The sequence below is a fragment of the Etheostoma cragini genome, chromosome 18 (assembly GCF_013103735.1).
Source record: "Etheostoma cragini isolate CJK2018 chromosome 18, CSU_Ecrag_1.0, whole genome shotgun sequence".
In the NCBI taxonomy this organism is placed as follows: domain Eukaryota; kingdom Metazoa; phylum Chordata; class Actinopteri; order Perciformes; family Percidae; genus Etheostoma; species Etheostoma cragini.
In genome coordinates this window covers 15,550,346-15,576,311 of record NC_048424.1, presented here as the reverse complement: position 1 = coordinate 15,576,311, position 25,966 = coordinate 15,550,346, and the positions used below count along the sequence as shown (strand labels likewise).

The following is a 25,966-nucleotide window of genomic DNA, read 5'->3' as shown; positions in this document are numbered from 1 at the left end:
GCTTACATGAGTGGGAATTAAATCATCCCATGTTCCCACCAAGTCAGACCTCTGCTCTACATTTTTTAAATTGCTCTCTCTGACACCCTCTCCTCCTTCCACCTGTTTCTAATAACACTCAATGCCAAGTCCGAAATACGCAACTTCCTGAAGACTCAACTCACACAGAGAAACTGTGAAGCAGTCTATAAATTGGACAGTAAGACTAACAGGAACCGACAGAAGAAGAACACGCATGGCAGTTAAAATAATGCTAAAAATTTACAGAGGAAGCAACACAAGAAGCCCATCTAAATGTTTACTCCATTGGATGTTTACATTCATTTGACATTTGTTCTAAATAATGTGGTTTTAAATCTAAATAGTTAGTACCACAGGAAAAGGATACTTACATCACTGATACAGTGATACACATGGGCTTTTCCTGCCAGGACATGTCAAAATGTCCACTGTGAATAAAGTCTAGGACATCAATTAAGTGCAGATTTTGTTCTGTCAAAGTCAAAGGGGTAAGCCTCTCCTCTCTAAGTGGAGCTCCATTTTGATGCTAATAAGCCATCACCATCTGCAAGCATCCCATTGACTCCCATTCATTTTGGCGCCAATTTGACAGTGAATAACTTTACATCTCTATTTGTCCATCCAGCAATCACATTAATTTGCTTGTGCCTATGTTATCTCCTTAGATATACCTACACTCTCTGTCTCTGCAAGATTGGGAATTATTGAGATTTCTCTTGCACAGCTACCAGAAGACTTACAACTCTCAGACATGTTGCTTACGTAACATCTACGTCCTGGAGCTCAGTTGGAGGCGGCACAGTAACACTCAGCCATCACCGGAAAAGAGCTTCTAATATCCTTCACTGGTCTCCGTCCAGAACAATGGGATCTGTTGGTCCATTTATTAAACTGTCTATGGTCAAAATGCACAGTTCAATGACCATGGCCACTTTATGCAGCAATGAGTCAGATGTGCAGAGGTGTTGGCAAGATCTGTTCTTTTCTCTACTATTTCTAGTGAAAACTACTTCCTTGACCTTTTTTGACCTACAGAGTGCATCACCAAATAATGTGGTCCGTAATGGCCAACAAAACCATTCAGTTCAAATTCTTGGAGCAAGTTTAGGGAGACAGTGAGACACAGTGGTTTTGCTGTGCTATTGTCCAGAAAATTGCACACCATAAGTATTCAAATACACTTGGCAAATTGCAATGGAATTTATAAAGCACATCTTTATCACCATCGGATGAAGCTTTCCCATTTTGGACACTCCATGAACTTTCCACCCTCACTACAATGGTCGGCCATGTGTGGATAGGCTACTTCAAAATGATTAAAACAGAGGTCTGGCAATTTCAATTCAATTTTATTTATTGTGTCAAATCATAACAAGAGTTATCTCAAGACACTTGTACAGAGTAGGTCTAGATCACACTATAATTTACAAAGACCCAACACTTCCAGTATTTCCCCCACAAGAGCAAGCATTTACTGGTACAGTGGAGAGGAAAAACTTCCTTTTAGGCAGAACCCTCAAGTGGTGAAGAAAAACTTTGTTTGAGGGAGAAACCTCAAGGACGTAGCAGGACTTAGAAGGACGTACAGCAGGGCACAGCAGGGCATAGCAGGGCACTGCAGGGTGTTACAGGACATTGCAGGGCACAGCAGGGCATAGAAGGAAGTATATGGCAGGGCAAAGCAGGGCACTGCAGGACGTAGCAGGGCACAGCAGGGCATAGCAGGGCAGGGCAGGGTGTAGCAGGGCACTGCAGGGTGTAGCAGGGCACGGCAGGGTGTAGCAGGGCACGGCAGGGCATAGAAGGGCACTGCAGGGTGTAGCAGGGCACGGCAGGGCATAGAAGGGCACTGCAGGGTGTAGCAGGGCACGGCAGGGCATAGCAGGGCACGGCAGGGTATAGAAGGGCACTGCAGGGTGTAGCAGGGCACGGCAGGGCATAGAAGGGCACTGCAGGGTATAGCAGGGCACTGCAGGGTGTAGCAGGGCACGGCAGGGCATAGAAGGGCACTGCAGGGTGTAGCAGGGCACTGCAGGGCGTAGCAGGGTGTATCAATGCTGCAACATATGAGGGATTGACCAACATTTGCAACACTACAGAAAGTGGTTAAGATCTGGCTCTTGTTGGCTTGTTATCTGTCTGATTGTCTGACTATTTGGGATTCTTGCTTCACCATACATTTTTCAACAATGACTTAGGCAAGGACAAGGTTTTCATAACTGATAGGAATGATGGCCAAAAACACTAAAGTCATTAGTTGCAAGAAACAAGTTTTGCAGGACATTAAACTCTGGCCTGTGCTTACTTCTGTTTTAAAGATTCTGCTGATCTAAGAATTGAAGCATTTTGCTCTCATTCAAGTCCATCCGAATGTGCCATGTCAGATAACTTTCTAAAATGTATGAATGTGAATGCAAATCATGCCATTTCTTAACGTATTTCAACCTAGCTATTTTTAACTTTTGAAAGATGGGCTTTTGCTTTGCCCAGCAGAGAGCTTTTTGACTATCATTAAAGTGAGGAGGTGTGTGTTATGACACAGGTCAAAGTTTTCTCTGGTATGTGTGGAGATTGTAAGGAGACACCATAGGCTGACCTGCTGTACTCAGCGACCTCTCGGCCATCTCGGCCTCTCTCCTTCTGCTCTGATCTGAAGGACACCACAGCTACAGTCCACAAGAGCCAAGAAAAGGTTTAGGACCGTAGGACTTTTTAGCTATGTTAGCATGTTTTCCCAAATCTTAGCAATTACATGATATGTGATGTGACATTATTTCCAATAGAAATCATGAAAAAAGACCTAAGTTGTATACTGGAGCTAACTTTCAATGAATCCTTTTGATATGCAATATATCAGGCAAACAAAAAATGACAACTATCAGTAACACACCGTTGTTGTGGCAAAGCCTTGTTAAGTACGATCTTGTGATACTCACAGTGCAGCACTACATATGCTTTTGTCTCAGAGGGCAGTGTTGCACTGTGCCATGCCTGCTGTATCACTCAGACCCAGCAGTGGCTTTTGATCACATGAATAGCCCTAGCTGAATATGGCTGGCAAAGAAGAGCACCTTCCCTTTGAAGAGAATTTACCGCTGCTGTGGACCCTCCGAGATCATTGAATAGGACCCTGGCATGTGAGGAATCTCTGTGTTTACACCATGCTCACACGTGCTGAGAATACCAATGAGCAGTGGGCCAAAGATGGAGAAGGAAAAGTCCTTTCCGTTTCAGTGAGCTGGAGAAGTTTACAGATTGTGGTTCACTAAAGACTAACATCAACTTTCTGGTGGTTTGTGCCGCCTCGCTGTCCTTTACATGGCATGAAAGCATTGTATAAAGGATGAAAATGGACTCTCACAACAAAAGACTACTGTTACTCCCAAGATTAACTTTGTTATGGTACAACAGTTTCATGCAGTAGGCCTATGCAGGTAATACAAGACAGAATAAAGAGAGAATTCTTTTTGTGTTTTGACCATTTTGAAATGGAAGAAAAAAAATTCAGCTAAGACAGAAGACATAAGTTATCCAGGGGGAATGAATTCTTACTACGGATTGACAGGCAGTCAACCAGCTGGGGCTTACTTGGTCCCATCTGTGTTTATAGCACTCCCTCTATTATTATTTAATGTCAGCGAAATCTTGGGGTAAGGTATCGAGTGCTAATGTTACAAGACTACCCGTTATTGTAAGTTTGAACAGTCTGGTCAGTTGCCATCACCACAACTGGACCCATAAAAGAAAAAACATCTAACACCACCCCTTTCTCTTCTACTGTATCTTGTGGGACAAACAAAAGTCTTACTATGCCAGGGCTGCCCCTAAGTGAATTTTATTTGCACATTTTAATTTGAGCAGGAAAAAGCATTTATACTTAGCTGAGGTGGAATTGTTAAAATTACAAAATGTGTCTAACTGCAATGAAAACAAACCAATAAATAATTACGTAAATAAGGCATGTGACTTGAATCAACAGCAAAGCACCTTTCCTCTTTAGTGCCCCTACAGGTTGGAAGTGGAATTGTTCTACTCGAACTACAGATCCGCTAGCCGATGCAAACTTGCATAGTGCGGTTATAGCTGGTAGAGTGCTGCCAAGCAAATGCAGTGCAAATGCTGCGATATATTGGGAAACACACTCAGAGATTTTTTGTGTGTTGAAAGAAAACGTCCGTAGAAAACTAAGGGTTAGGATTAATGTGGATGCCTTTTATTTTCAACTCAATGTTCAATGTGTTTCAATAAAAGAATGTTAAAAATGATTACCTTAAATTTGTTTTAAATTTAACCAGCAATGTATTGTATTCTACAGAATACTGAATGCAGCAGATTTGAGTACACTTTAATTATTGCTAGTAATAACGTCATCGTGACATCCAACAGCGTCCCATATTTTCCTCATGTTGTGCAGTCCTAATACAGTGGCCTGTCGCCTTGTTTTTTTTCTTGGACGACATCTCTGCCATACATAACTGGAATGTGGCAACCTGTTTATTGGTCACTTGAGATATATGCCTCCCACATGGTCCTATGGGCTGGCATTACATAACTTGGACGTATTTGGAACTGCTTACAGCATGGTCTTTGTGGTGAAGTCACAACAGTCTTTGGACCTGTGCTGGAGTCATTAGCTTTGATCACGTGCATGCATGTGGCCTTCACAGTATCCAGATATTCAGATCTTACGGAAGTACTGTTTTTAGCCTCTGACAATACATCCTTTGTGCTGGAAGTGTTACACTCAGGCTCTTCCTGTTTGGAGTCTCACACAATATTCATAAATTTAGCAGTCTTTTGACTCACGTCTTGGGCTGTGAGCTGGAGCCAGCCAGGGATATCGGAGCAGCTGTTTCTTTTCTGCCTGCCCGAGTGCAGAGTGAGCGTTGAAGCTTTAGACCCTCTGCCCAGCGAGGGGAGGGGGAGTGCAGAAGGAGGGGTGCTGCCTGTTGAGCCCAAGGTGAAAGGGTGCCATGGACCTGCAAATGGAGACGGGGAGCTAGCACTCAATCTGACTCTGCCAGTCAGAGGGGGGGATATGCAGTTTGGATGGGGGGACTGTCTGCCTGCCTTCTGCTCAACAGAAAAGAAGCCCTCTGTTGCTCATTTTCCTCTCTCTCTCTCTCTCTCTCTCTCTCTCTCTCCCTCTACTTCTGTCTCTCAGTTTTCAGCCTTCCCATCTGTATGTGATTTAGCACAGGCTCAGGGGAGAGGCAGGTCCGCTAAGGGAGAGGAATCAGGGCAGGGAGGGAGGCAGTGAGAGAAAGGGAGGAAGTCCACACAAGTTTTACAGGACTCTGTAACACTCTGCTGTGCTGCATCTGGAGGTCGGAGCAGCGGAGAAGTGAAGCCAACGGTGCAGCCGAGCAAGAGGAGCTGCCCAGAGACGTTCCTACAGCCAGGAGAAACAGACAGAAAGGGGGGATCAGTGCTCTACTGGGCAAACACACAAATATGGCTGCTAAATCCCTGTCCTGCTTTCTCTGCATCCTATCAGGGATTGCCTATCCAGCTTCTGCCGCCAGGCTGGGGGAACAACAACAGTCGGTACTGAAAGTAAGACAGATATGGTTTAATCTTTTTTTGTAATGAGGCTGATGATCATGTACACAATTGTGAAGGTGAAAACTGTGAAAGATAAGGCAGGTTTGGGAGTTTTTTGGGAGTGACTAGTTGTGGCAGAGCTCTCTGAGGACTTCTGTGTGTCTATGTGGACATCACAATGGTCTTGCTTTGTGTTTTCTCATGTGTGTGTTTGTGTCGTCAGACTTACCCAGGAGCTAAATCTCAGATGGCCTCTGAATTACTGTCTGAACCACTGTCATGCACCCCCTGCCCCTCCCTCGCAGTTCCCTAATGGAAACCAGCTGCCAAATGTTGAGCAACACCCCAGAGACAGAGACAGAGAGAGCACAATAGACAGTAAGGGCATGTGAAGCAATGCATGACCACTAGCCAATGTTTCCTTGGCTTAGTATGCTCCAAAGGATCAGCTCAGAGGCCCAACTTTCAACTGGGCAATCAAATTATTCTTTTTATATAGAGAGAGAAAGAATCAAACGTATGTATATGTACATTATATACAGTATCTTCTGATACTAGTTTTTTCATTTTTACTCTAAAGTAAGATTTTGATTATAATCCATTTTGCTGATGTGTATGCAATGCATGTACGCAGATGTCATTCAGTGTATTTGCCTTCCTCCCCATACAGCAGTTAGATGTTCCTGGTAATTCAGCCTTGAGCCCACATCTCAAATTGTGTAGCAACACACATAAGATTTACAGGAAATGATGCATGTACTGGATGAGATGTGGAAGACAAAAGCCAGTGCATCTGCACAGTTCACTTAATGCGGAATACAAGGGGGGGGGTTGCAGTGGTGAATGTGTGTGTTTGGCATCTTTCATGTAGGAAACTGTCCCATGCACATGATATTTGTTTATCATTTGTTTATGAACCATACCTATGGTCGTTCCCTAGCCCCTTGGGGAACGTGTAGTAGTTTCATAATACTACGGTAACCATCATTCCTTTGCCATAACCCCATGCTTTCCCTGACCTTGAACATACCATTGTTGCATGCATAGACTTTGTAGAAAGTAATCATTTTAAAAACCCTACCATTGGACATAAACAACATTTTCTTTATCTTAATCTTGATTTTTGAAGAGTTGACGCTTCACCGAGAGCAACATCTTGCTTACCAGATTGTGTGATGTGAAACAACGTTCTAATGAGCCAATGCATGTTTGCATGTCCTGATTTCTTGATCAGATTGCTTGGTTGACAGCATTCTTTGCTGCACACACTTGTATAATGTGCGTGCGCCGGCAAATGCAAATGAGTAGAACAAGATGTCAGGCCATACATGAACTACAACTTTATCGTTTTACTGACACTTTCCCTTACACTTTGCCTGTAATTATGTGGCTCCTTTGGATGCTTTTGGGGTTGATTTGTGTCCCCATAGAACTGTACCGGAGAGCCATGATTCTTTGCTTTGTAGTGACTTTGCTCAAAACTAATCAGTATGAAGAAACATCCTGGAGAAATGAATGTAGAGGTATTCAATCCTCAAACTATTTATTTTCAACTGTATCTGTTTATGAGTTTTCTGAGTTGAGGGTCCCCAGAGAGGAGGCCTCGCGCCCTTCAGCCAGACTGTCTGTGCACAGATATTGAGTTAGGATGAGATTCTCATGACCCGGGATCTGTCCCATCCTGAAGAGTTAGCATGACTAAATCCAGTGTCTGAACCCCTCTTCAAGGTCAAAATAAAGACAGCAGACAGCTCCAGTTGGGAGGCGAAGCGGAAATGAGATACAACCATCAAGCTTTAACATTTAATCCACTTCATTCTCAGAGTCTGGGAAAGCTCTGTCAGCAGGCAGATGTACATACAAACACACAGAACACATGGCATATAAAAGTTATCTTTATACAACATCATTCTTGAGATGCATCTCTATCATAGAAGCTTCCCACCCCCTCACAGAGTGCAGAAAGAGGGCATGGCCACAGTTTGAAGCTACATGGCCAGAGAGTTTGTTGACTTTGGATAGCACTCATCTGTAGAGCCAAATCCTGTTTTTGTGCTTGATACCTGCTTGTTCGGCTCTGTGTCGTAGGGATAGAGGCTTATGGTGTAAACTATAAGCGCTCAGTCAACACACAGGAAGTACACTGATAAATACTGAGAAGTGGTAGCTTTATATGAAAGCAGAGAGAGGCTATCTAACATTGAATGTCATCTTTGTTTTCCACAGTAGTGGGTACAGTGGGAGGGCCACAGAAATAGTTAACATTACTAAGTATGCTTAGACAGTTGTCAGAAGGCTGTAAATGTCAATTATTTTAATTCTCATGATAGGTATTTATTAAAGTTACCACAGAGTTTGAAATTCTATTCAAACTTTCAGATGTTGTATTACATGACTACCCCCAAGAGAAATGGGTCTTAAATAAGTAGTTTAAGTTTGCAGAAATACACGTATTTGCTGTTTTTCTGAGAGTAAAATGAGCAGATTAATATCAACCTTATGTCTGTGTGTTAACTTGGGCTAGATTATTGATTCCAAACTGGGGTATGCCAGTGGTATGCAAAACCAGGAGTATGCAAAGTGATGATGATGGTAGAAGAAAATAAAAAATAACGTACGGGACTGTAAAATGTTAGGGAAACACTGGGCTTGTGTAAAAGTCTAGTTAGCATAGCTTAAAAAGTGAGAAGGAAACAGCAAGCCTGGCTCTGTCTACATTTAGTTGTAAGGCTACTAATGGTTCATTAATGATGTTTTATCCGATGGTTCTCCAGCAAGTGGACATTAGAAGAAGGGAAAATGTGGAAACAGAACAAATGTTGGGTGAAAGATTAATGGGGTAGCAATAAACAACATGACTGCTGGCTAGAAAGACTCAAGTTAGCCACATTTGTTCAGACACAAAATCAAGTTTGGCCCATTTGTTAAGCTAACCAATGCTAATCTAACAAACATTTTCAGTCAACACCAAATCATGACACAGACATTTTACTTTCAAGTTCACTGTCATTGTAGTGGGAGAGCTTTGCGTAAAAAAAAACTTTAGCAGTTTGGGCAAAGAACTTGCTTTAGAGTTTGTATGGCTAACTTGTCAGCAAAATATTAGCCCCGTACACAAAAAAGGTACAGAGCAACATTAGCATTCATTTAGAGTTGTGTCTCTCAATACCCAAATGTGTAAGTTCAGTATTCACTATTTTCATCTGTTTTTTGGTCTCCACCTCTTGAGGGAAATATCTGTCTCTTTAGCTGCTAAATGCTCCACTATGTTCACCAGCTGGTCTCTAACACTGTCCGTCTGCTGTTTGTTGCTGAGCGCAGCACCAAAGACTGTTTATTAAAAAAGTAGTTCCAACACCCCTACATTCCCCCTTCTTAAATTTCTGTTTCCGTTCCAGTTAACAAGATACCATGTGTTAACTGATGAATTTTATATAAGTTGGAGGCATATTTTTAAGTATTAATGCTATGCTATGTGTTCATACTCAAATGGGATTTGTATCAATCTTTGCGTCTCAGTCTTAGAAAAAAAATGGTTAAGTGTCAAAATGTTGGACTATAACCTTTAGGTCTGGAGCCTAAATTAAACATGCAAATATGCAAAGGATTATGACACCAAGACAACCAAACGTGGGCAGAAAAATGTTATTCCACAAGCTGCCTGGTTGTGTACTTCAGATGCATTTCTTTGTTGCATTTTAGAAAGATCTAAGGAGTCCATGTCCTACCTCAAGACCATCTGCTGCATCTTCCTCTAATCCTCTGCCCTGTGCTCCCCTGTGTATTCACACTGCAGCTGTTTGACCCATCACAGTCTGTCACACAGCTAATAAGTCGGAACCAATTCCTAACTCTTTAAAGTGGCTATACAAATGGAAAGTAGCTTTGGATCTCAGTGGTTTCCAATAAATACTGCTTTTATTGGCTTTGACTACTATTTGGGGCAAAAACTTGTATCTTATTTCTCTAAGCACCAAACCCATTTGCATCATTAGCAGCATTTTAGGATTTACGATCGAAGGATGTGTTATTTACGTGAAAGGTTGACAAACTGAATGTGTCCATGGTAATGATGCTATGGGTATGGTATCAGTGTTCACTGTGGGTCAGGGAAAGCAGCAGAAAAATGATCTGCAGGGAGAATCGGTGCTGCTGGTCACATGCCATTTCATGTTAGCTGGCTACAGAAGTATCTTTGTCTCACCATCTGTGAATAAATCAATGGAAAATGTGACTCATAAGTAGGCATGCAGTTTGTCTGTGGAATGTTCTGTCTTCTGGCTGCTCTGGATGCATCAAGGTCCAGTTTACCGAGCGGAACAAGTAGGTCAAACTACGAAGTTCTTAAGGACTGCTATTGTACAGTAGGCATCATGAATGGTGCTGCTGCTTCAAATGTTCAAAGATGTTTAAAGGGATCACAAGGGGTTATGTGTGTGTGTGTGTGTGTGTGTGTGTGTGTGTGTGTGTGTGTGTGTGTGTGTGTGTGTGTGTGTGTGTGTGTGTGTGTGTGAGTGCGTGAGGGGGGGAGGGTCTCTGAACTCTGACATCACACCATCCTGACAAACCGTGGTGAACAAACATCAGACAGGATGCAGGTTCTAAAATCACATTCTGCAAATGGGAGGAAGCTGTTGCCTTTCAGAAGACTTTCCTTACAACACACTGCAGAAATCATAAGGTCAAATCCTAAATGAAATCATATAGAAAAGTTACATTGCAAAAAAAACAGGTAACCAATTATCAGGATTATCAGGAATATTACGATTGTAAAACGATAGTTATTTGGGTGTATAAGCGACAAAATCACATATGATTTGTCAACAAAACTCCTTATACACTTTTACATTGATTACTCTTTCTCTAACAAGGTTCCCTCATTAACTGCTATCCTTACCAACTGGAATACCTGTCAGATACGGACAGAAAACTCTCCTGCGTTCAAGCACATTTAAATTAAGTTATGTACAATAGTTACTTAGTCACTGAGCTTGTCACCTTTCCAACAAGAAATGTTAATACAAGTCAGGTAGGCCTATTCATCAACATTTCTACTTAATCCTTGCAGAGATCTTTATTTATTTGTTGAATTTAAAAGGGACCATGTACAGTTTGAAACCTAAATGTCACCATTTCATGCAACTTACCAGAGTATAACTTTAAGCTAATTCACATCTGTGGTCCAGGTCAAATAAAAACACAGCACAACGAAAGGGAAAGAAATAGTAACAAGTGAAATGAAAAAGCATATTCAAAATACACAACACAAAGCTCAACTTTATTGCTGGGCAACTTGACAATACACATTGTCAAAATGATACAAAAATGGCCACTAAATACCCTTTCATATCGCCCCCAACGCAAAAAAAACTGACCAACTGCGCCAATCCCGCGCTCTGATCCATGCATGTGGCTAAAACCACAAAAGCACCGATTCGCCAAGATGGAGCCAACTAAAATAGCCTCAACCAAGCGACCACTCTACACATTACACTAATACACTACCATTAATCCGCAAAACCACTGGAAAACATGCAACCCCTGGACACACATCGCCGCCCCCGACACAAAATGACCTACACCGGACAGAAGACCCCAGCCATACCGCCCAGCCATACTACCCATCATATAATAGCACATGTCATGTAGACCATAAGATATAGATTAGGGTCAATGAGTTCAGAGTTTAACAGCATTTATTAACTTTTTAAAGTTGTTTTTTCTCACGTCGTAAGGCAGGGAGTTCCACTGATTTCACAGGAAGAAATATGATTGCCCGAATGCAGTTTGTGGAAATTGTATTGTACAATCTTGTAGAGAGGATCTTCTTGAAGACACAATTTTCTTACCAAAGTAAACACAAAGACACCTAGTGTGAGAGGGGCCAAACCATTTAAGATTTCATAAAACCTGGAACAAATCTGAGCTCAGGAATTCATATTTACTGTTCATATTTACTCAAGAGGTCTCATGGCTGTTTCCCCAACATGTCTCCAACATGGAATATGATATGTACCATTGGAAAGGATCATAGCAGGCATTAATATCTTAATACCATATCTTTATGGGCTTTTTTAAAGTTCAAATTTGATCCAGTATCGCGCCAGGATATTTAAAATAAGTGAGAATGTTACCTTCATTACCTTTAATGAGAATAACCATGTTAGGAAATTGTGCTTTTAGAAAAAAACATACTTTTCATTTATAGGTGAGGCTGAGATTTGCAATACCAAGGGTTAAAGAGTAACCTAATTTTGGAAATACCATATTGTTTAGCTTTTGCGTGAATATTCACTTGATCATGAATACTGCCGTGTGCTCTTCGGTTCCATTTTCAGCTGGAGAAAAAGTGATCTTTCTCCATTTTTTTCCTTACATGATATGAGAATTATTTCCTGGTCCTTGAATTGAATTAGAATTTTTTTATTAAATTGATTCGAAAGGGTTGCCCCTAGAGATAAAGCATTTCATTTTTGAGGGGGTCCTATAAAGACAAATACATACTGTACAGTACCAGTCAGACTTTTCCAGAATGGGAAAGTGCGTCCAAACTTTTGACTGATAATGTAGTTATAAAATACACACAAACACAAAAAGTGATTCCTGTCTCAATTAGAATGATTGACTGGATGGTCTTTAGCCAAACAGTCAAGCTTTCACTGCAGTATTTTTGCCACATACGGGTGGTCACCTAATGTGGATGTTGGTTAGTTTGCCAATCTGCCTCCAATTCTATCCTAAAACACAAACTTAAAAAGAAAAAAAAACTTTATTCCATAATGGCCACATACACAGAGTACAATGCAGAGAAATTCTCTTACTGCATTTCACCCATTCTAAGTATGACGAGCAGTAGACATCTGAACATACAGTGTCCGGGGAGAAACGTGGGGTTCAGTGTCTTGCTCTGGGACACTTTGACTGTGTCCGGAGGAACCTAGGATTAATCTGCCAACATTATGGTTATGCGGCGACCATTCTACCTTCATCCCCAACAGTATTCACATTAATAGTATTAAAAGGTATGAGCCGAATCAAAATGTGTCAATTTTAATCTTCCCGAGAGGATGTCTTCTTAAAATGTGGGTGACCCCCTGAGCTTTCCACTCATCCCGTTGTAAGTTTGTTTTGACATTCACTGAACACATTCATTCAAGGGTTAGCATAGGGTAAGAAGATTTGGACTCTCCATGAACTTTCCTCTTCTGCAACCATCTCTGCACAAACGCCAAAGGTGTGCAAAAGATTTTCACTCCCTGATTTTAAAAGGAGCACGGGCATTTTACTCAACATGAGCATCTTCACTGAGAAAGATGGAGGACAGATTATGCGTACAGTTTAAAGGGCCGTTGTGGTTCAGAAGACTTCAAACTGAAGTTGCTGGCTTCTGCTGCTGTTCTACTTAAGTAAGAATGTATATTTCTGTTCCCACTTCAGGTGTGTGCAAAGGGGTTTTTCATGAGTGAGCAGAACATTTGCCTGCCATGTAACTGCAAAGGCTTAGCGGATTACTGTGAAGACATCACTGGCATTTGTTTTGTAAGTTTCCCCACATTTATAATCTCTCACTGAAGGATCAGAGTGAATGCACCACTTCAGTTCACTTTATTTTAATACTAAAGAAAAAGATTATGGCCAATGTGGAAAATGTATATGAGTTCTGAGTTCATAGAATTCTGACTTTAAACTCAGAATTCTGACCTATTCTCACATTTCCTCACTTTTATCTCAGAACTCAAACACATTATTCACATGTGGCCCTAATCCTCTTCCGTATAATACCGATAACCAATTGATCTTTTTATCACTGTTTTTAATATATCTATTATATCTTTTAGAACTGCAGGGACCACAGTACAGGTGATTTCTGTGAAATGTGTGAGGATGGCTACATGCTGGCTCCCAGACTGGACGGACGCCACACCTGCAGACCCTGCGCCTGCCCCCTCTCCGTCCCATCCAATAAGTACGTCTTCTGTTCCTGTTCCTGTAGCCGCAAGACTGCATGTTGGCAAGCAGTGGCTAATCTCTGAAATACTTTCTCCCTGTGTGTCCGGCCAGCTTCGCAGTGCACTGTGACAAAGGAGGTGCCATTCTACGCTGCAAGTGTCAAGAGGGCTACGCTGGTCATTTTTGTGAGAGGTCAGTGCTGAGCAGGCTTTAATCAACCAGTCCAGTAGTTTTATAATAATGCTCTCTGTGCACATTCACTTAAAACTACTGACTTCATGGCAATATAACAAGAATCCATTCAGAAGCAGTGGTGGAAGAAGTAATACAGATCCTTTACTTAAGTAAAAGTACTAATCCCACACTATAAAAAATACCTTGTCACAAGTAAAAGGCCTGCATTGAAAATGGTACTTAAATAAAAGCATGTAAGTTTCATCAGGTACTTAAACTATTCAAATTAAAAGTACTCCCGTTTTAGAAACTAAAAACGATCCAAACAGTTCTGTCAATCAGCTGTTTAAGGGTCTAATTATTTCAGCTGGTAGACCGTTATATTGTTGGGTAGTTTAATTCATAATAACACATCTTATTTTATGAACTACGTGTGTTTTGTGTGGAAAAATCACTATCTATAAAGTAACTAAAGCTGTCATTTTAAGGAAGTGGAGTAAAAAAAAAAAAATATTTGTCTCTGAAATGTAGCAGAAAGAATAAAAGAAAAGACTCGAGTAAAGTACAAGTACCTCAGATTTGTACTTAAGTATAGTACATGAGTAAATACACAGTACATTCACCATTGTGCAGTAGGTTACAGTGGGAGCAATCATAGAATGCCTGTAAAATTTATGTGTGTAGCAACCACTGTATCTTCCATGGACACACACACAGGAACGACATTTTTTGCATTGATACACACATTTTCCAGGCTTTGACTGCAGGCATCCAACCAAATCCTGCAACCACTGACATCACGTGTGAGTGTAAGAAAACAATGCCTGGCTGAAAAGAGATAACACACTTTATCAGGTTTTGGTTCAGAGCCACCAATTCTGATGAAGATGTCAACGTGCAATGTCTCTCTGTAGAGTTTCACCATTTCTCAATCTACCATATCATCCAAATGTAGCTTTTGTTAGTTGTACCACTCTGACAACACGTGTAGCATTTATCAATCACTCAATTTATTTGTCACGTAAAATCTTATACAGTACAATTTCAGTGAAATGTAACGTAAAAACCGAATATAAGAAAACAAATTCAGCAGTTTAATTATACGCAAAAATTTTCTGCACGCAGCCCAAGCAAACCCAGAAAAAATGCAGGTAGTACCTAACATGAAAATAGGATTTTTAGTTTTGTCTTTTTTTCTGTTTTCCCTTGTTTTGTACGTTTCAGTGTGTTGAGCTCTAATAACAGATGTATCTTGTCCAGCTCTTGGCCACATGTCCCTGACATCCCCATCCTATATTTGGTGCCTGTGTTAGTTACATTAGTCCTTCTGTATGACATCATTTTACCAGTGTTCAAAAATCGAGAAATCAAGTGTGAATGCAGAGACAAGTGAATGCAGAGATGATGATTGGCTCTCCACTGGAAGGCTCAGTCCCCCAGAATACATTGCTGCCATATCACATTTTGGTGTGGCCACTTACATATGTAACAAACAGCTGAACCAAGAAGTTGGTCCTTGTCTGCTGATTATTAAAAGTCATTCAAAATTCCATTGAAAGACTTCTCAAAAGAAAATTTTATTTCTTCAGCCTAGTACATTTAACTTAAAACTCAATACACATACAAAATCACCTTCTCCTAGAATGGTGTAGGATTTACTGACTAAAATCATCAGATTAAGGTGATCTGGGTGACTGTCATTCCATGATCAGTTAAATAAATGCTCACATTGACTCCGACTCCGATACTTCCTGATCCAATCGGGACATCCCTAATCTGCAGTCTTTCCCTTCCAGATGTGCTCCAGGTTACTACGGCAACCCGATGGCGATTGGTAATTCCTGTAAGAGATGCGACTGTAACAGCAACTCCGACCCTAACCTGATCTTCAGCGAGTGCCACAATGTGACAGGCCACTGCCAGCACTGCTGGGGGAACACCTCCGGGGCCAACTGTGAGAGGTGTGCCCCAGGTTTCTATGGCGATGCCATCAGTGCCAAGAACTGCAGAGGTGGGGACAACAAGTAAACACCTTCATTCAAGATATGTATGATCCATGCTTGAAATAGGCTTTTGGCTAAGAGGAGCTTCAAAGAAAGCTTAGAGCCCAAAAGGTTGCTGAGTTGGCTAATTTCTTCCTAAACAGGTAGCTAAGCGTCAGCCCCAGACTAATTTATTTTGGCTACAAAATAAGGCATTGTATGTCATTTCAACATTTGTGCACTCTGCTACACACTACACTGCTAGAGTACCCGAGTTAGTTACTTGCAAAAACAATTGAGACATAGCCAATAAACTGATCCCGATTGGTACTGGCTAATGCCACCATGATAACCCTGCTAACTGCTAACGTTAGCGGAGGACCAGGCAAGCGGGCCACGGCTGTTTACGTGTAGCATTTTAGCGGCCCTAGCCGGCAGCGGTGAGTAATTGTAAGCTAAGAGAGGGGGGCTGTGAATCTGAAAGAGAGGGCCGTGAGTTTGCAGTATGTTCAGTGATTGTTGCCAGAATTGTAAACCAATAAAGTGCGTTCAGTCGGGTGGAGAGGACAGCAAGGTTGTTGTATTTTTAGCGGTACCTACGGTAATTCTAAGCCAAAAAAGTGTGTCTGTTCATCGGGTGTAGAGGACAGCGAGGTTGTTGTTTTTATAGCGGTTGCTATCGTATTTCTAAGCCAGACAAGTGTGTCTGTCAGTGGGGTACAGAGCTCCACGTGAGCACAGACTTCTATGACTGTCCCTGTAGCCAGCATCTAACGTTAGCTACTCCGCTGGGCTGTGAAGAAAAGTCTGGCTATGTGAGACAAGCGTCTAACAACACTGTTGTGGATGCTGCGGTCTCAGCCTGGCAACCTTAAACTCCGGGGAAGAGGGGGGGTAGACAACTCTCTCCAGCATTTTGAATTCATACTGCAGTAACTATTAAAGTATTAAACACTAGCTCACTAGAAGTATTACATATTGCACCTTTAAGAAAAAATACTACTGCCACGAAGGTGACAATTCAGGATCGAGGATTACTGTATGCCTTTCGGAGGCCCTGCAGGTCCAAAAATAACCCTTTCCACCATGCTTATGACATGATTTGACCCTAGAGTTCTCAAAATTGTGCCCTGTGTCTGTCCCAGAGTGCGAGTGCAATGAATGTGGCACCTCTTCATGCGACGACCGGAGAGGAGTATGTCACTGCAAGCCGGGTGTCACCGGACGACTCTGTGACCAGTGTGAGGTGAGAGGAAGCATGCAACTCCGCGTTCAGAAGTCCAACTATTGTTTCTTCTGGAAGACTCATGGATTTAATCTGATGCAGCGTTAAAGGATAATTCCAATTTATCACAACGTGGGTCTTATTTTCATTCCTGTTTTAAAATAAGAACAATTTCTGGCAATGCAGCAACATCATAAAAAAATAAAGTATGACTTGGAAAGAAACCTGACCCAGTTGAGCCACAATCATTTGAAAGACAAAACACAGTAAAAGTAGAAAAGGAGGCATTCTGCTTAGTACTGGTGAGTTCTGGCACATTTCAGGAACTAGGTGTGCTCACTTGATTTCTAACTCCTAATAAAGCCATATTGATAATTTGGCTAAACTGTTGGTTTGTGGCAAGCTGTCAATGTTTTCCATCAATTTCTGGACTTCGTTGTAGCAATGTTGCTGTGATGTCAGCAATAACGTTTGTCAGTATGATGCTGCATACAGTATGTTAATGATGGCCAAATCTACCGAAAATAAGACCTCAGCTAATTGAATTATACTTTGATTGATGTGGAACAATATCTTTCGAGGTGGCCGTGAACAGCCAGATACTGGGATCAAATGGTGTTTGTTTTTTTGTCATTCATGTAATTTAGGAGGGGTACTCTGGTTTCTCCAGCTGTCAGGGCTGTCGGAGGTGTGAATGCGGGCCAGCTTCCCTTCGCTCCACCTGCCATCCGCTCACTCACAGCTGTCTATGCCGCCCGGGGGCTGGAGGTCGTTACTGCGAGCGCTGCCTGCCGGGCTACTGGGACTACAGCCCTGCCGGCTGCCAGAGTAAGTCATCTGTCCGTCATATTACCCGTCAAATGTTCTCTCGCTCTCTTGAAAAAAAAGAAAAAAAGACCATTTGTCCAAACATAACGCTTTCCCAGAAGAAAAGCTGCGCTAAGTATTCATTTTCTCACACCCACTACCACAGTAGTGCTAATGATGTCAGAGAAACATCTGCTGAGAGCTGTGACCCTGTGGCCGGAGACACTCTGCTGAGAGCTGGATGACATCACCAAAGAGTCCAAATCTATTCACACACACAGCTTTAAAAAACCATCAGTCCCACACAAGAGAGGCCACAAGACAGATGTGCAGGCTTTAAGCCAAACTACCATCTGGGTGTTTATATACATTTGGCAAATGCACTGAGCTGTTTCCAACTGATCAGCAATTTCGGCTGACATGCAGAACTGTCTGTTTTAAAGTCTATGATGAAGTGCATCTGTTTTTTACAGAGTGTGACTGTGAAAGCGGCCACTGTGATATGCATACAGGAGAGTGCCTTTTAGAAGCTGCAACAGTCAACCTGTGCAACAACAGTAAGTGGACTTAACAGCTGCAGCAGAGACTCTACTTCAGCAGAATGATAAAAGGATAAAACTGTGCTGTAATGTTGTGATCCAGGTATCTCCTTTGGTTTTAGGTTGTGATAATTGCATTTGGCATCTGATCGGGGACCTGCGGCTGTCCAATAAGACACTGGACCAGCTGAAAGTCGGAATGTTGAACATCTCTACCGGTGCTGCTGCCAACGACAGGATCAAATACTACAACTACACTGCTCAACGACTGCAGGTCCATACTAGACATGCAAAAAAAATTAAGAGGTTTTAGAAACGCCAGAGCAGGGGAGAAACGTATTGTTTTTAAACCAAAGAAGCAGTGTTAATTTAGCCTGAGTGTTTATGTTTTCTTTTTCTTTTAACTGTTCTTTACACTACATGAGCTGGTCTAGTAAATGAATAAATGTGCTTTGCTTCCAGACTCAGTTTCTTGGCTGGAGAAACAAGTCCTCTGTGATGAAGGACCAGACTGGGGAGCTGGAGAAGGCCACAGACGCAGTGGTGCTGGACATCAAACAGCTGGGAGAATCGGTCGGCCAAGCCATCGTCTTTTATTTAGATCACATTAACCATTTAAACACAGTCTGAAATGCTTTAGACGTTTCTCAGTTCTCAACATGTGCATCACAGTGACAATCAGATGAATTACTATATTTAATGTGCCCATATTATGCTCATTGCCAGGTTCATGATTGTATTTTGCGGTTGTACCAGAATAAGCATGGTTTCATTTTCAAACACTATATTTTTGTTGTACTGCACATTGCTGCAGATCCTGTTTTCACCCTGTGTGTGTAGGTGTCTGTTTAAGCTACAGAGTGCGACATCTTACTTGTTTTATCTACAGAGTGAGACATCTCACTTCTATATTATCTTTGGGAGTTTCACATGTGCAGTAGCTAGGTAACTAGCTCAATCAGCTAGATACCTCTTTCTCCAACTTTGGTCAGTACAAGGCAGGATTAGCTGGGAGACTTCTTCTAAATGAGGGGCACTTGTGGAATACCTTCAGAACAGCAACATGGAAGTAGTTCTTTTGGAGATTATGGTCAACTAGTGGGTGTTGTAGCAGTGGTTTGCCATTGAGAACGAGCTAGCATGCTAGCTCCAGCCTGCTACGGTTAGCCACCACGTCTCGGCTAGTGACGTAGAAAGCCGTGCAGATTTTGAACAGCTCACCTGGAGACTGAAGGCAGAGGACATTCAGAAACCCGTATCTCACTCAATACAGCATGAATAGTTATTTTTTTATAATATGGGTACATTAAAATTCCACTATATCCATATGCTACTAAACAGTATCACAATCAAATCAGATACATTCTTAAAACAGCATAGCATAGCCTACAAAGTTGGAGTTAACATCTTCAAGTTATTTAGACCCCTGCATGGTCTTCACCCACTGATTAACGTCATTGATTAGTTTTGTGGTTTTGATTTTCCAGGAGAGTGTGGTCAAGACTCTTGGGAACAATCTGGACAACGACACGCTGGAGACGGTCACTCTGGCTGAGCAGCTCAGCACAAACCTCACGGATCTCAACCTACGCATCGAAGGTACCAAATGGCTCTGGTCACTGCAGCTTGCCTCCTAACGCCTCTTTCGTCTTGTCAGACACTATGTTTACATGCACATAATATTCTGGTTTTTTAACGGCACGACTTCATTTCTCCATCCTCTTAAATGAATCTGTCCGGCTAAAATTAAACTAGTTTGATTCCAGCTAATAGAGTATCTATCCTTTTTAGGATTAATTTGAATATAGTCATTGTGAAACACACTAAATGTGCAGTATCTTTGTAGTGCTGCATTTTTAGTCCTCTGAGTCTGACTTATGTAACTCATCCATGTGTGTTAATGTATATGCACAGAGATGATCCATGACTGGGAGCTGTACAGTGTTCATCAGGATGTGGATCCAGAGGTGGCCAGGCAGAACACTGAGCGTGCCCAGGGAATGGTGGCCTGGATGAGGACCCTGGACCTGTCCCCACGAGAGCCCATCGCCACAGACGAGTCGACTGAAGCCCATGACTGTGAGGAGATATCAGATATGCTCACAAGTCTCTGAGCAAGAGTCCTAGTCATGTCTTGAGTTTCTGAGCTAGAGTCCAAATCATGTCTTACGTCTCTGAACCAGAGTCCAAGTCAAGTCTTACGTCTCTGAGCTAGAGTCCAAGTCAAATCACTCGTCTCTAAGCTAGAGTCCAAGTCAAGTCTCAAGTCTCTGAGCTAGAGTCCAAGTCAAGTCTCAAGCCTCATAGCTAGAGTCCAAGTCACGTCTGAAGCCTCTGAGCTAGAGTCCACGTATTTTGAGTTCAGCCTTTCTCTTGTTTGGATCTTGTTATTAGGGCTGGAAAATTATAGTTAAAATCAGATATCACGATAGTCATGACCAAATACCTCAATGTCAATATTGCGATAATATTGTAGGGTTGACTATTGCTTTGACAAAATATTTTCACATTTATATTTAAGATATATAACCATTAGTCATGTGAATACAATAACTAAGTGGTAAAGGTAGGTAATAGTACAGCAAGAACAGTCTGGAAAGTTCAGAAAATGACATCACTTTATTGTGATGCAGCTGTTGCAATCAGGAAGCTTGCAAATGCAACCAATAACTTGACTTACACTAATTTTAAATGTGTTCTCTGAAACCCCCCTCTTCCTATCCCCTTTACACACTCCCAAGAAAGGGAACGTGGGAGACATGAGAAGAAGCTCTGGCTGTCTAACACAAATCTGGTCTTGGTCTTGACTTTGTCTCACCCTGCCTTGGTCTTGGTCATGACTCGGTCTCGCCCTGCCTTGGTCTTGGTCTTGACTCGGCCTTGCCTTGGTCTTGGTCATGACTCGGTCTTAGCCTGCCTTGGTCTTGGTCTAGATTCGGTCTCGCCCTGCCTCGGTCTTGGTCTTGACTCGGCCTTGCCTTGGTCTTGGTCTTGGTCTTGACTCTATCTCGCCCTGCTTTGGTCTTGGTCTTAACTCGGTCTCGCCCTGCCTTGGTCCTGGTCTTGACTCGATCTCGGTTTAGGTGGTCTTGACTACAACACTTTTTTTTGATATGGCAATACATGGCATATGTGAAAGTCTATACAAAATGACTTTGGTAAGAAAACACATTGGTAAAACTAGCAGGTTTGTGAGGCTGCACTTAGGCACAGTGCTTCTTTTTTAAATACAAACATTGGAATGTATGCTCATTCTTATTCAACTAATATGTTTAGCATGCTGATGTGTAGCAGGTAATATGTACAATGGTCACTGTCTTAGTTTAGCAACCTAGCATGCTAACATTTGCTAATAATCACTCAAAAGAAAGAACAGCAGACCAAATTAGAAATACTAGTAATTAGTAATAATTTGTTTATTCATTCATTGTTCCAGTAGTTTTATTAGTACATTCAAACTAAATAACAACCTAAACCTTTAAGAAAACCTAAAATGAAATTATATATAGAGATTTTGCGATGCCATTCTTTGCTTCCCGATTCTGATACCTGAACTTGTGTATCCGCCAATACCGAGTACCGATCCGATACCAGTGTGTCATATATTTTATTATGTTTTAACAGCTGTATACTACTATGTATGGATGTGATGTGATTTCTGTCACAAACAAAGAATGCCACAGAACTTTATTTTTTCATCCACTTTGGCAGTCAGTTGTAACAGAAAAGAACACAAAACAAAATTTTTTCGGTTTGTTTTTACATAGTATCAGATGCAGTGTATAAACTTCAGTACTTCCCAATACCAATACCAGCGTTTAAGGCGATGCTGGAACATCTCAAATTATATTATAATACATTCAAAAAATTAGTAATTTTAGTTATGCTTTTAAGCTATAATATACCATGAATAGCCGTCAACTCTTGTGACATTGAATCACAGAAATTGAATGGAGTTGACATGAGCTGGCGCTGTGCCGTAATTGCTTAACATCCGACACTTAAGTAGCACAAAGGTTAAACAAATGAACACAATGGCATTTCTCCAACAATGTATTGTGTATATGTAGCTACAAACTTCTGACAACATAGCACAAAAATTATTAAAACTTAGTCTTTCTGAAAAACTGAAACTAAACTAGGAAGCACAATCTGGAAACAAAGTAAAATTACAATTAAATGAAACACAAAGTCAAAACTAAAATTAATTTAAAACTTATTGAAAATGCAAGACCATTATAACCGTAATTCAAACACAGATATCTGAATCTACTGTCATTCATGAGTGACTCAAATGTGACACTAATGATAAAGTAATGGCTTATATGGCCTGTGTTTTTCAGTGCTGAGGCGTATCCGTCAGATGGAAAAGAAGTTGATGAGCACAGACGGCCGCCTCCCACCGGTCAGGGAGATCCTGTCCCGCTTCTCCACCAAGCTGTCTGACGCTCAGGGCTCTCTCCAGAAAGCAGCCAACACCGTCCAGCAGACGGTGGACAGGAACAGAGCCAGCGTCCTCAAATTCCAGAGGAATGAGGTGATTTCCCATGAACTTAAGGCTCCTGCTCTGTGTCACTCTACTCTCTCATGCCTACTCCTTCCTACTCTTTCTGTGTTTGTCAGTGTGGATGCATTGATAAACTGTTCGTCTCACGTTGGCAGACCTTCCACCACACAGCATTGCGGAATGGGAGAAAAAACGCCACGGTGCCTCTGCAAAATAGCCTCAGGAAAGAACTTCTTTTCGTGGACCATGTGTACGTTGAAAAGTTATTTTAGTTGTAGAAAACTCAGATTGGCAGATAGTCTCTTTAGCTGTCTGGATTCACCCTGCAGAGATCTGAGGAGCAGTTAACCATAGTCCTCAGAAATCCACCACAGGTTAGAACGCCAACACAAAAAAAGCGGAAGGTGACGGACATCTGGATGAAAAATGAAGGACATCCAGCGGAAATTCTGGCGTCACCGGAAACAATCCCCGAAATCAAACGTCATTGAAACAGACTAGTTGACTGAAAGAGCTCACAGCCCTTCTTCCCTGCTGTAAAGGAGTGTACTGGCATGAAGTTCCTTCTCAGTCTTTGGCTTTCCTTATCTCCTCAAACAATGTTGAGTTTTGCTCAATCACACCAAGGTATCTGGCTTTGAAAGACGCAAGAGTATTTTCCTTACAGGCATGCACTGCACTTATCGTGCATGCACTGCACATGCAGAAACTGAGAGAGAAAGAGAGAGAGAGTTCTTGTTGTTGTTTGCCTGGCACGTCAGAGAAGCCTATTACTGGTGGTATTTAAGTGCTGAGAACAGAAACACAAAACCATCTGTGGGAGCTTTGGACTGTTCCATTAGGATGAGGCCTGCACAGGGGGAGCAGCAATGCTGCAATACAACACATTTTCCCATGATAATCTTTCAGAGCCCACACACAGGAACATTACTTTATTTTCCCATGATACAGCCCACAGAATTCTCAGAGTACTATCCCAGATCCAAAAGAGAAAAATCATTTAGACTGCTCCACAAAATATTATTCAGTATGATACAGTAGATTTAAGGGATATACTCTCCTTTGCGCAAGATAATTTGCCAAATATCTACTATAATGTAAACACACTGTATTAGTGTCTGTCTTGCAGAAGTAGCGCCCTAATAACCCAGCCACACTAGTATTTAAACAAATGAAGTTTGTGGAGAAATGAATGTAATTCAATGGAATCGGTGGAGTTCAACTTTAAAATGCAAATCATCTTCTTAGTGCTGACCTCTGTGGAAATGGAGAAAGCTATTGTAGTTTATTAGCTTTATTGCATTATTTTAAACTTAGAAATAGCAGGCGTGATACTCACTGTGATGGATCACCTGCAGTATCTGAGGCAAGTTTCCAGCCTACCAATGGTTGGCAGTAATTTCAATACACATGATTTTTAATAAATGTGTTGAAACGCCATTATGGACCTCCCAGTCCTTGAGTTCATATGCTGATTTTAATGTGGATTGCCTGGATGTGTTGATTTACAACTCTGTAAAAACATATGTGGTTGGCATTTGGACCCAGGAAGTTGAGATCCAGCCCTGGTCGCCATGTCCTGTTTGACATTATGGGTCTACTGTTCAGCAGCGGAACGGCTGCTTCTCAATGCTGTGTGTCTGTGTTTGTGTAACTTATGGTTGCGCGTGCGTTATCGGGAGTGGGGATCTACATGACCAGGGTCTCTGCTGTAAATCAATGCCATGAATGGTGCACTAACCAAACATGGAGCCTCTCCTAATCTGGGGGTGTGCAAGCTGCTGGGTCACCCAGCCAGTCAAATGATTGCATCATTGTGCCATACCAAAGATCCTTTATTTCAAGCATTGCTAACGGTATAAAACAGTACACACTTCCTATCTCCTAAAGGGGTGTGGCCTTGTTTGATTTTGTAGAGAACGTCATGTGGATAAAGGAAGAGTTATATTTGTATAATTTATGAAGTTCTTTTGCTAACGTTAGATATTTACACAGCTGAAAGACATGTTTAGCATCACTGAGATTGGTTTTGTTTGGTGCGTTCACCAATGTTAGCTTACGTTAGCTTCTCTGTGCTGCCAGAGAACCAGACAACATTGGTCCTGAGACAGCTTCTCCCGTTGGAAATAATACACTCGGACCTGGCGCTAGTCTCCTAAAGCGGCATGGTGGTGGCAGAGCCCACGGGACACACATACAGGAAACTAGCTTCTGTTGGGGCGTCTCTGGTCTAAAGTCTCTGACACACCAACCTGACGACCAACAGAAAAGGCAGTCGGACTCCCCGAGGTCAAAAAAGTGTCCCCAACCTCGCCAGACTGTCTGACGGACGATAATCTAGTTTGTGTGTCAGAGCCTTGATGGAATTTTCTCAGTTTTTACATATTGTCTTAAATTCACCTTTTTAAGCTATTTGCACATAACATGATACCCACATCAGTCCTATCAAAAAACTCAGCTTATGAAAAACATCATATTACATTTTGTTAAAAAGTAGGCTAATACGAGCTAAAACTTTACCCCACACTTTAGCAGCAAAAAGTAAACTACAAACTTAGAAGGGCTGTTCTCAACATTTAAAACATTAATATATCAGTAAACAACTATTTGCAGGGCGCTTGGGTAGCTCACCCGGGTAGAGCGCTCACCCATATAGTGAGATACATATACCATGTCCTTGATGTAGCGACCGAGGGTTTGACTTCAACCTTTGGCCCTTTACTGCATGCCCCCCCCCACCCTCTCTCCTTACATGTCTTCAGCTGTCCTATAAATAAAGGCCTAAAATGTCCCAAAAAAAACAAAAAAACATTTGATATAGAGGAAAAGAGGAAAAATATTTTAACTAATAGATTTCCCTACGAAGCATTTTTTTAATGTTTAAATATGCAAACAAGTCATTATCTTTTGCTAACCTTTGGTTCATTTAGGAGAAATTTACAAGCGCAAACAGGCAAAGTATTGGACAATAATTGCCCAAATATATAATTTGTATGTTTTGAAAGGAGACATACAATTTGATTTTTAACAACACACATACAACATACCAAAAAATCTCAAAATGATGTATTTGCCTGTAGTGGAGATATATATACAGTATATATAAATGCAATTAGAAAGGGGATCTTAACCCCTATTCATTTCATATATACACTCACCGGCCACTTTATTAGGTACACCTGTCCAACTGCTCGTTAACACTTAATTTCTAAGCAGC

At 41.6% G+C, this 25,966-nt stretch overlaps 1 protein-coding gene across 1 annotated transcript in view; it reads left to right on the top strand.

The window, feature by feature from the left end:
- The first annotated feature begins 5,183 nt into the window (after positions 1-5,183).
- The window catches only part of lama4 (laminin, alpha 4), a 46,889-nt gene continuing 26,106 nt past the window's right edge, over positions 5,184-25,966 (top strand). Inside the window, exons 1-13 of the mRNA XM_034900952.1 lie at positions 5,184-5,577; positions 13,003-13,104; positions 13,404-13,531; positions 13,627-13,707; positions 15,486-15,700; positions 16,817-16,917; positions 17,544-17,724; positions 18,177-18,260; positions 18,365-18,516; positions 18,705-18,815; positions 19,730-19,841; positions 20,157-20,321; positions 22,586-22,779. Coding sequence (XP_034756843.1) covers positions 5,476-5,577; positions 13,003-13,104; positions 13,404-13,531; positions 13,627-13,707; positions 15,486-15,700; positions 16,817-16,917; positions 17,544-17,724; positions 18,177-18,260; positions 18,365-18,516; positions 18,705-18,815; positions 19,730-19,841; positions 20,157-20,321; positions 22,586-22,779 — 1,728 coding nt within the window. The 5' untranslated portion in view covers positions 5,184-5,475. The remainder of the gene's footprint in view (positions 5,578-13,002; positions 13,105-13,403; positions 13,532-13,626; positions 13,708-15,485; positions 15,701-16,816; positions 16,918-17,543; positions 17,725-18,176; positions 18,261-18,364; positions 18,517-18,704; positions 18,816-19,729; positions 19,842-20,156; positions 20,322-22,585; positions 22,780-25,966) is intronic.